Consider the following 12205-nt stretch of genomic DNA (forward strand, 5'->3'; position numbering starts at 1 on the left):
TCAAGCGTTCAATCTCCAAGCCGTCAGTTGGAGGGAAACCAGATTCGGATGTTCGAATGGACCCTGAACAAGAAGGTCCTGTCTCAAAGGTAGCTTCCATGGTGGAGCCGATGACATATTCACCAGGTCTGCATACCAAGTCCTGCGTGGCCACGCAGGAGCTATCAAGATCACCGAGGCCCTCTCCTGATTGATCCTGGCTACCAGCCTGGGGATGAGAGGAAACGGTGGGAATACATAAGCTAGGTTGAAGGTCCAAGGTGCTACTAGTGCATCTACTAGGGTCGCCTTGGGATCCCTGGATCTGGACCCGTAGCAAGGAACCTTGAAGTTCTGACAAGACGCCATCAGATCCATGTCTGGAATGCCCCATAATTGAATTATTTGGGCAAAGATTTCCGGATGGAGTTCCCACTCCCCCGGATGGAATGTCTGACGACTCAGAAAATCCGCTTCCCAATTTTCCACTCCTGGGATGTGGATCGCAGACAAGTGGCAGGAGTGATCCTCCGCCCATTGAATTATCTTGGTCACTTCTTTCATCGCCAGGGAACTCCTTGTTCCCCCCTGATGATTGATATATGCAACGGTCGTCATGTTGTCTGACTGAAAACTTATGAATTTGGCCTTTGCTAGTTGAGGCCAAGCTCTGAGAGCATTGAATATCGCTTTCAGTTCCAGAATGTTTATCGGGAGAAGAGACTCTTCCCGAGACCATAGACCCTGAGCTTACAGGGATTCCCAGACCGCGCCCCAGCCCACTAGGCTGGCGTCGGTCGTGACAATGACCCACTCTGGTCTGCGGAAGCTCATTCCCTGTGACAGATTGTCCAGGGTCAGCCACCAACGGAGTGAATCTCTGGTCTTTTGATCTACTTGAATCGTCGGAGACAAGTCTGTATAATCCCCATTCCACTGTCTGAGCATGCACAGTTGTAATGGTCTTAGATGAATTCGTGCAAAAGGAACTATGTCCATTGTTGCAACCATCAATCCAATTACTTCCATGCACTGCGCTATGGAAGGACGAGGAACAGAATGAAGTACTTGACAAGAGCTTAGAAGTTTTGATTTTCTGACCTCTGTCAGAAAAATCCTCATTTCTAAGGAATCTATTATTGTTCCCAAGAAGGGAACTCTTGTTGACGGGGACAGAGAACTTTTTTCTTTGTTCACCTTCCATCCGTGAGATCTGAGAAAGGCTAGGACGATGTCCGTATGAGCCTTTGCTTTTGACAGGGACGACGCTTGAATCAGGATGTCGTCCAAGTAAGGTACTACTGCAATGCCCCTTGGTCTTAGAACCGCTAGAAGAGACCCTAGTACCTTTGTGAAAATCCTTGGAGCAGTGGCTAATCCGAATGGAAGTGCCACAAACTGGTAATGCTTGTCCAGAAAAGCGAACCTTAGGAACTGATGATGTTCCTTGTGGATAGGAATATGTAGGTACGCATCCTTTAAATCCACGGTAGTCATAAATTGATTTTCCTGGATAGTAGGTAGGATCGTACGAATAGTTTCCATTTTGAACGATGGTACCCTGAGAAATTTGTTTAGGATCTTTAGATCCAAAATTGGTCTGAATGTTCCCTCTTTTTTGGGAACTATGAACAGATTGGAATAAAAACCCCATTCCTTGTTCTCTTATTGGAATTGGATGTATCACTCCCATCTTTAACAGGTCTTCTACACAATGTAAGAATGCCTGTCTCTTTATTTGGTTTGAAGATAATTGAGACCTGTGGAACCTTCCCCTTGGGGGTAGTTCCTTGAATTCCAGGAGATAACCTTGAGAAACTATTTCTAGCGCCCAAGGATCCTGAACATCTCTTGCCCAAGCCTGAGCAAAGAGAGAAAGTCTGCCCCCCACTAGATCCGGTCCCGGATCGGGGGCTATCCCTTCATGCTGTTTTGGTAGCAGTGATAGGCTTCTTGGCCTGCTTACCCTTGTTCCAGCCTTGCATTGGTTTCCAGGCTGGTTTGGGTTGTGAAGTATTACCCTCTTGCTTAGAGGATACAGAATTAGAGACTGGTCCGTTTCTGCGAAAGGGACGAAAATTAGGCTTATTTTTAGCCTTAAAAGACCTATCCTGTGGGAGGGCGTGGCCCTTTCCACCAGTGATGTCTGAAATAATCTCTTTCAAATCAGGTCCAAATAATGTTTTACCTTTGAAAGGAATGTTAAGCAATTTTGTCTTGGAAGACACATCCGCTGACCAAGACTTTAGCCAAAGCGCTCTGCGCGCCACGATAGCAAACCCTGAATTTTTCGCCGCTAATCTAGCTAATTGCAAAGCGGCATCTAAAACAAAAAAGAGTTAGCCAATTTAAGTGCTTGAACTCTGTCCATAACCTCCTCATACGAAGATTCTTTACTGAGCGATTTTTCTAGTTCCTCGAACCAGAAACACGCTGCCGTAGTGACAGGAACAATGCATGAAATTGGTTGTAGAAGGTAACCTTGCTGTACAAAAATCTTTTTAAGCAAACCCTCTAATTTCTTATCCATAGGATCTTTGAAAGCACAACTATCTTCGATAGGAATAGTAGTGCGTTTGTTTAGAGTAGAAACCGCCCCCTCGACCTTGGGGACTGTCTGCCATAAGTCCTTTCTGGGGTCGACTATAGGAAATAATTTCTTAAATATAGGGGGGGGAACAAAAGGTATGCCGGGCCTTTCCCACTCTTTATTTACTATGTCCGCCACCCGCTTGGGTATAGGAAAAGCGTCGGGGGGCACCGGAACCTCTAGGAACTTGTCCATCTTACATAATTTCTCTGGAATGACCAAATTGTCACAATCATCCAGAGTAGATAACACCTCCTTAAGCAGTGCGCGGAGATGTTCTAATTTAAATTTAAATGTCACAACATCCGGTTCAGCTTGATGAGAAATTTTTCCTGAATCTGAAATTTCTCCATCAGACAAAACCTCCCTCATGCCCCCTTGAGATTGGTGTGAGGGTATGTCAGAACAGTTATCATCAGCGTCCTCTTGCTCTTCAGTGTTTAAAACAGAGCAATCGCGCTTTCTCTGATAAGTAGGCATTTTGGATAAAAGATTTGCTATGGAGTTATCCATTACAGCCGTTAATTGTTGCATGGTAATAAGTATTGGCGCACTAGATGTACTAGGGGCCTCCTGTGTGGGCATAACTGGTGTAGACACAGTAGGGGATGATGTAGTATGTTTACTCCCTTCATTTGAGGAATCATCTTGGGCAATATCATCTGTGGCATTACTGTCCTTACTTTGTTTGGACACTATGGCACAATTATCACATAAATTTAAATGGGGAGACACATTGGCTTTCATACATATAGAACATAGCTTATCTGATGGTACAGACATGTTAAACAGGCTTAAACTTGTCAACAAAGCACAAAAAACGTTTTAAAATAAAACCGTTACTGTCACTTTAAATTTCAAACTGAAAACACTTTATTACTGAATATGTGAAAAAGTATGAAGGAATTGTTCAAAATTCACCAAAATTTCACCACAGTGTCTTAAAGCATTAAAAGTATTGCACACCAAATTTCAGAGCTTTAACCCTTAAATTAAGCCGTTTTTACATTTAACCCCTATACAGTCCCAGCTATATGCTTTGCTGAGACCCAACCAAGCCCAGAGGGGAATACGATACCACAAGACGCCTTCTATAAGCTTTTTCAGTGATTCTTAGCTCCTGACACATGCATCTGCATGCCTTGCTCTCCAAAAACAACTGCGCATTAATGGCGCGAAAATGAGGCTCTGTCTATAACTAGAAAGGCCCCCATCTGAAAAAGGTGTCCAACACAGTGCCTGCCGTTTTTCTAAACGTTCCCCAAGATTATAATACCAATAATTAGTTAGAATCTGCATAATATGCCTAGTAAAGCAATCGTTTTAGCCCAGAAAAATGTCTACCAGTTTTTAAGCCCTTTTTGAAGCCCTTTATTCTTTTATGTTTAACTAAGAAAATGGCTTACCGGTCCCCATGAGGGGAAATGACAGCCTTCCAGCATTACATGGTCTTGTTAGAAATATGGCTAGTCATACCTTAAGCAGAAAAGTCTGCTAACTGTTTCCCCCAACTGAAGTTACTTCATCTCAACAGTCCTGTGTGGAAACAGCAATCGATTTTAGTTACTGTCTGCTAAAATCATCTTCCTCTTACAAACAGAAATCTTCATCCTTTTCTGTTTCAGAGTAAATAGTACATACCAGCACTATTTTAAAATAACAAACACCAAAAAACTCTTAACCATCTCCGTGGAGATGTTGCCTGTGCAACGGCAAAGAGAATGACTGGGGTGGGCGGAGCCTAGGAGGGATCATGTGACCAGCTTTGCTGGGACTCTTTGCCATTTCCTGTTGGGGAAGAGAATATCCCACAAGTAAGGATGACGCTGTGGACCGGACACACCAATGTTCGAGAAATGAATCTGGTGTCTAAGTTTGTCAGTTTTGCTATTTAAAAAGGGACAAAAAGACACTTGTGTTATAACATTATTATTGCATTATTGCTTGTAAATATTTCTAAGGGTTAAACACATGGTTAATGTTAGCCCCAGAGCTTTAATGCACTACTGGAAGGTAGCTGAACAAATCTGGTGAGCCAATGACAAGAGCCACCAATCAGCAGCTAGCTCCCATTAGTGCATTGCGTCTCCTGAGCCTACCTAGGTATGCTTTTCAACAAAGGATAACAGAAAAAAGTTAAATTTTATAATAAAAAGTAAAGTGCATGGTCTGTCTATAAAATTTTACTTTCTTTTCCCTTTAAATGGAATCAACGATAAAGATGTTTGGACCAGTGCTTAACACATTTGTTTAGTATATAGGAGCCAGAAATTTATTTTGATATATTTCTCTCCAGGGACTGGATTGGTTAAGACCTGGTTTAGGTATTACACATGCAGTTGTGGTGTCATCTGTCAGTGCTCCCTTTTAAGGAACTGACAGGTCGTGCACATTGTGGTTTGCCTTTCTTAGGAATTAAAACAAAGCCCTGAATAAGTGAAATGACTTAAAGGATACAAGTAATTTCACAACTAAACAATACAAATCTTGACCTGTGCATTAAAGGGACAATCAAGTCAAAAATGAAACTTTCAGGATTCAGATAAGGCATGAGCTTTTCAACAACTTTCCAATTTACTTTGTTCTCCTAATATTCTTTGTTGAATGCTAAACCTAGGTAGGCTCATAATTTCTAAGCCCTAGAAGTTTGCCTCTTATCAGTAAAATTTAAGTTTTTCACAGTTAGACAGTGCTAGTTCATGTTAGCCATAGATAACGTGCTCACACCCATGGAGTTATTTATGAGTCCGCATTGTTTGGCTTAAATGTAAATTTGACAAAAGAACTGAGATAAGGGGCAGTCTGCAGAGACTTAGATACAAGTTAATCAGAGGTAAAAAGTGTATTAATATAACCATGGGAATGGGTAATAAAGGGATTATCTATCTTTTATACAATAACAATTCTTGAGTAGACTGTGCCTTTGAGCCCATAGATGCAGGACTGTAACTGGTGTTTTACAGTTAAGTCTTTAAATGACACTTGCACACAAGCATAACAAACAGATATGAAAATAAAGTTAGTTGGATCCCCGAGTCTCTGTACCATCATGAACTGCAGTAAAATTTAATGGCAAATAATTTAAAGAAGCAGTAACTGAAGCACTGTATTCAGCTGAACATAGTAGGCTGTAAATGCAGAAACTGTAAAAGTCGTATAATCATAAGAATCCTCTAAACAGAAAGCATCATAAATCCTAAAATTTAAATATTCATCACAATATAAAAATTACCAGACAACAAGAGATACATCTGTACACAACCTGCAGTTAATAGTGAAGGTCGCAGCTCCTGTGTGCGCACGTAAATCTCACCTGGGCGTCGTCTGTTCTAAGGGTTTTCGGGTCGCTCTATAGGTGATAAATGCGGTGACAATGGAGAAAAGGATCCAGATGATGAGGAATCTCCACCAGTGGAGCTTGACTGTGAAGTACACGGGTACGATCCACATCTGGAACAGGGTCACCATCTGAGGTAAGAGAAAACGGTTTTACAGGCTGCACACTCTGCACGAAAGGTCCAGTGCTGTGCACCTGGGGAGGAAAAGGCTAATGTAAGGTTCTGAAAAACCAGAACAAAGAGGGGAGCGGTCTGGTGTATATGTAGCAGGGGTGTGGAAATTTAAAAAAACAAAACAACTACTTGTCCAAGGGACTAAAGCGGGAGCCCAATCTACTTGTCCCTCGTGACAATCTACTTGTACTGATTTGCAAAATAATTTAAATCAAAACAATTTAAATAAGGTTTTTATTGATAAGGAGACAGACCTAACAATACTTAATCAACAAATGCAAGTAGGTAGTGAGATTAAACAGATTTCCAAATGAGAATTGTAGCTTACTTTATAAAAAAAAAAAAAAAAAAAAAAAAAAAAACCCTAAACTTAATGGAGACAACCTCATGAGGCTATTTATATGCATTGAAATGCTTGATTACACTAGACTAGATGATATAACTGTGTTGGTTATGTAAATCTGTGGAATGAGTAATAAAGGGATTATCTATCTTTTTAAACAATAAAATTCTGGAGTAGACTGTTCCTTTAACTTCTTAAATTCAGGAGTAAGCTTTGCAAACCGTGAAAGGCTAGGTTAAATAAAAAAAAAAAATATTTTTTTTAGATGTGTGTGTGTAACCTATGCAGGGACATGGCAAACTTTATAATTTAAATGCCATGTTGCCATGTGCCTGCATCATTTGCTGCATTAGTTGTCATTAAACGTATGGCAGTACTAAAGCAGAGACCAAGCTGAGCCTCCCATAGTAACAGCTGAGACGTGAGACATGCGCTGAAACGGCTGTGTGCTATAAAAAGGGGAAAAAAAAAACAAAAAAAAAACAAACAAACAAAAAAAAAAAACAGCATTAGCCATGCTGCTGTCTGCTTGCCTGCAATAAGAAACCACATGTCCGGGACACAAAACTGCATGTCCCGGGCATCGGGCTATAGGAATTCCACATCCCTGATGTAGTTAGATTCTAAGCGGATCACAGACTTTATCTTCAGAACTCCCAGTTCATGTAAAAATGCTTACCTGATAAATTTTTTTCTTTCTGGACAAGGAGAGTCCACAACGTCATTCCAATTACTAGTGGGATATTCACTCCTGGCCAGCAGGAGGAGGCAAAGAGCACCCCAGCAAAGCTGTTAAGTGTAATTTCCCTTACCCATAACCCCCAGTCATTCAACCGAAGGGAAATGGAAAAAGATGATAACACAAAAGGTGTAGAGGTGCCTGAGGTTAAGTAATAATAATAAAAAAAATACTGTCTAATCTGAAGGGTGGGGTTGTGGACTCTCCATCTCCGGAAAGAAAGAAATGTATCAGGTAAGCATACATTTTATTATTTTCTTTCCTAAGACATGGATAATCCACATTGTTACTAGTGGGAACCAATACTCAAGCTAGAGGACACGGAATGAACAGGGAGGGAGAATAAGACAGGCAGACCTAAACAGAAGGCACCACCACTTGAAGAACCTTTCTCCCAAGGCAAAAGTATCAAATTTGGAAAAAGTATGCAGAGACGACCATGTTTCCGCCTTGCAAATCTGTTCCACAGAAGCTTCATTTTTGAAAGCCCAAGAAGAGGAGACAGCCCTAGTGGAATGAGCCGTAATTCTCTGTCCGGCAGTCTCATGAGCAAAACGAATCATACTTCTCAACCAGAGGAAAAGAGAAGTAGAAGTTAGCTTCTGACCCTTACACTTTCCTGAGAAACAAACAGGGCAGAAGACTGGCAAAAATCTTTAGTAGCCTGTAGGTAAAAATTTTAAAAGCACGCACAACATGTGTTGTGGAAGCATTTTTTTTACAGAAAGGTTGGTGGATTCATGGAATAAACCTCCATTTGAGGTGGTAAACACAAAGACTGTAAATGAATTAAAACATGCCTGGTACATGCATAAGGCTATCCTAAGGAAAAAGAAACATGTAATATGGGCAGACTTGATGGGCCTTTTTGGTTCTTATCTACTGTCAAATTCTATGTTTCTAACATCCAAGTTATGCAAAATACGTTCCTTATGAGGATTAGGACAAAAGGAAGGAACAACAATTTCCTGATTAATGTTTCGATCCAAAACCACCTTAGGGAGAAACTCCAATTTAGTACGAAGGACCGGCTTATCCGCATGAAAAATAAAAAGGTAAGGCGAATCACACTGCAGAGTCGAGAGCTCAGAAACTCTACAAGCAGAGGAAATAGCAATAAGAAAAAAAACTTTCCAAGATAACAACTTAATATCTACAGAATGCATTGGTTCAAACGGAGCCTGCTGCAAACCTCTAAGAACTAGGTTAAGGCTCCAAGGAGGACTAAAAGGCTTAAACACAGGTCTGATTCTGACCAAGGTCTGACAGAAAAATTGAACATCTGGCACATCTGCCAGACGTTTGTGTAAAAGGATAGACAGTGCAGAAATCTGACCCTTCAAGGAACTGACAGACAAACCCTTCTCCAAACCTTCCTGGAGAAAAGACAAAATTCTAGGAATCCTGACCCTGCTCCACGAGAAGCCTTTCGATTCACACCAATAAAAGGTATTTGCGCCATACCTTATAGTAAATCTTGCCAGTAACCGGCTTGCAAGCTTGAAGCATGGTATCCATAACAGATTCAGAAAATCCACGCTTAGCCAAAACTAATCGTTCAATCTTCAAGCAGTCAGCTTTAGAGAAACTAGATTTGGATGGAGGAAAAGACCCTGAGTTAGAAGGTCCTTCTTCAGAGGTAACCTTTAAGGTGGAAGAGAAGATATCCTCACCAGGTCTGCAAACCAGATCCTGCGAGGCCATGCAGGAGCTATCAGAATTACAGATGCTCTCTCCTGTTTCATACGAGCAATGACTCGTGGAAAGAGAGCAAACAGAGGAAACAGGTATGCTAGACCGAAATCCAATAGAAATGCCAGAGCATCTATCAGGGCGGCCTGAGGATCTCTTGACCTTGAACCGTACCTTGGAAGCTTGGCGTTCTGACAAGACTCCATCAGATCCAACTCCGGCACCCCCACTTGAGGGTTAACCTGGAGAACACCTTCGGATGGAGAGCCCACTCCCAGGGATGAAAGGTCTGTCTGCTCAGAAAATCTGTCTCCCAGTTAGAAGACAATCGTGAGCTACCGCCCACTGAATAATCCAAGCCACCTCCTTCATGGCCAAAGAACTATGAGTTCCTCCCTGGTGATTGATGATGTAAGCCACTGAGGTGATGTCCGACTGGAACCTGATAAACCGGGCTAAAGACGATTGAGGCCAAGCCATCAGGGCATTGATTGCTCTCAATTCCAAGAAGTTTATGGGGAGAGAAGAATTCTCCCGTGTACATAGGCCTTGAGCCCTTAACGAGTCCCAGACTGCCCCCCGCCTAGAAGGCTGGCATCGGTTGGTTACAATCACCCAGGAGGGTCTCCGGAAGCATGTGCCCTGAGACAGATGATCCTGAGAAATCCACCACGAAAGAGAGTCTCTTGTCAACTGGTCCAGATCTATCCTCAGAGACAGATTTGAATGGTCTCCGTTCTATTGTCTAAGCATGGTCTCCGTTCCATTGTCTAAGCATGCATAATTGTAGAGCTCTCAAATGGAATCGAGCAAAATGAATGATGTCCATGGAAGCGACCATCAGACCAATTACCTCCATGCATTGAGCCGAACAGTAGACTGGAGAGAGAGGCAAGAGGAGAGAAGTTTGGATTTTCTGACCTCCGTCAGAAAAATCTTCATAGATAGGGAATCTATGATGGTCCCTAAGAAACACACCCTTGTAGTTGGAACAAGGGAACTCTTTTCCAGATTCAGTTTCCATCCGTGGGAATGTAGAAAAGGTTTCCATTTTGAAGGATGGTAACCTGAGAAATTTGTTGACACTTTAGGTCTAAAATGGGACGAAAAGTTCCCTCTTTTATGGGAACCACAGATTTGAATAGAACCCTAGTCCCCGTTCCCTTACAGGAACTGCAACAATCACCCCAGGAAGGAAAGGTCATGAACGCAGCTTAAGAATGCCTCTCTTTTTACCTGATCTGCAGATAGCCTTGATAGGAGGAATCTGCCCTGGGAGGATGAGACTTGAATTCTATTTTGTAACCCTGAGATACTATGTCCACAGCACAAGGGTCTGGGACATTGCGTATCCAAGCTTGTCGAAACAAGGAAAGTCTGCCCCCCCACTTGATCCAATCCTGAACCAGGGGCAGACCCTTCATGCTGACTTAGTTTCAGATGAAGGCTTCTTTGATTGCTTCCCCTTATTCCAAGTCTGATTGGGTCTCCAAGAGGACTTGAACTGCTCCGGGTTGGAGGAGGGAGAGGAAGACTTTTGACCTTTGAAGTTATGAAAGGAGCGAAAATTAGAACTTTGACTTCCCTTAGTTCTATTCTTCTTGTCTTGTGGTAGAAAGGACCCCTTTCCACCTGTAATTTCAGAAATTATATCCGCCAGACCAGGACCAAAAAGGGTCTTACCCTTATAAGGTAGCGACAGGAGCTTGGACGTAACATCCGCTGACCAAGATTTAAGCCACAGAGCCTTGCGGGCTAGGACAGTGAAGCCAGACATCTTGGCTCCTAGTCTAATGACTTGCATGTTAGCATCAGAGATAAAGGAATTGGCCAGTTTGAGAGCCTTAATCCTATCTTGGATCTCCTCTGAGTCTCCTTTAAAATCAAAATCGGACAAAGCATCAAACCAATAAGATGCTGCAATTGTCACCGTGGCAATACAAACTGCAAGTTGCCATTGTAGACCCTGATGAACATACATTTTCTTTAAATAAGCCTCCAGCTTTTTGTCCATAGGATCCTTAAAAGAACAGTTATCCTCTATAGGAATTGTGGTTCTCTTGGCCAGAGTAGAAATAGCCCCTTCCACCTTAGGCACAGTACGCCATGAGTCTCGAATGGAGTCAGCAACAGGAAACATCTTTTTAAAGACAGGGGACGGGGTAAAAGGAATCCCTGCGCAATGCTCTCCGACACACGGTCTGGAACAAGGAACACTTCCACAGAGGAAGGAACATAATAGTGTTTGTTAAGCATACTAGATTTTTTTAGGGTTGACAGTGACAGAAGAATCATAGTTGTCCAAAGTACCCAGTACCTCCTTTAGAAGTAAACGAAGGTGTTGAAGCTTAAATCTGAAGAAGTTTACCTCTTCAGAATCATTCAAAGGATTTATACTGTCAGAATCTGAGATTTCACACTCAGAAGCTACCGAGGTATTATCCTCATCAGACTTATGGGGGAGGTCAACCATCGCAGCAGCAGATGGGACAGACACCTTATCAGCAATATGCTTTGATTTCCTCTTGCGCTTCCCAAATATGGGAAAAAACGGATAAAGCCGCAGAAACTGCAGAAGATATCTGTTCAGCAAAATCTACAGGCAAAAACACGCCTCCAGGAGGCTGAGAGGAACCGCAGGGCACTGTATGCGACGCCATAGAGGCTTGCAAAATTTGAGGAGAAAGCTGTGGCATATCCTGAGAGACAAAAGACTCGAAAGGTATTAATTTATCTTTAAATTTTAAAGTTCTATCTAAACATGAGGAGCAAAATTGCATAGGCAAAACAATTTGGGCCTCTAAGCATAATAAACATTTATCAAAAGGAACAGCCTCCTGCTCAGTGTCCATAGCTGAGTAATTTCCCTAATTAAAGGAATGAAAACAGACTTTAGCTTTAGAGCGCCAAAAACGCTAAGTAAAAATTACAAATATTTCGCCTCTACACCTCAGACAGTCTGAGGTGCCCTACCTCACATTCACCAAATATCAGCAATACTTTGTATAAAGCAGCAAACAAGTCGCCTTCCACCTCACAGAGAAAACACTCACATCAGTACTACACCGCTCCGCTCAGTCTTAAGCGGAAGATCCGACAGTCACATGACTGGCACAAAAAGAACTGCGAAAATAACTTTAAAGCGCAAGAGTCTTAGGACAAATTAACACTAGAAAGAGAAAAGTGAACCGTTTCCCAGTTAAATCAACCTGAGCCCCAGAGTTATCATCCCATAACAGCAAGGGAAGATATTAACCCCTTAGTCTCCACATACATAAAAAGTGCCTGCACACTGCCCAGAAACAAACCCTCTATAAAGGATTTATATATGTCCCAGAAATCCAATGCAG

The 12205-nt window shown here is 42.1% G+C and overlaps 1 protein-coding gene across 1 annotated transcript in view; it reads right to left on the reverse strand.

Annotated features, from left to right (window-relative positions):
- Positions 1-12205, reverse strand: part of RNF121 (ring finger protein 121) — a 125744-nt gene that overhangs the window by 81128 nt on the left and 32411 nt on the right. The window contains exon 4 of the mRNA XM_053708793.1: positions 5883-6037. Coding sequence (XP_053564768.1) covers positions 5883-6037 — 155 coding nt within the window. The remainder of the gene's footprint in view (positions 1-5882; positions 6038-12205) is intronic.

This window comes from Bombina bombina, chromosome 3 (genome assembly GCF_027579735.1).
Source record: "Bombina bombina isolate aBomBom1 chromosome 3, aBomBom1.pri, whole genome shotgun sequence".
NCBI lineage: Eukaryota > Metazoa > Chordata > Amphibia > Anura > Bombinatoridae > Bombina > Bombina bombina.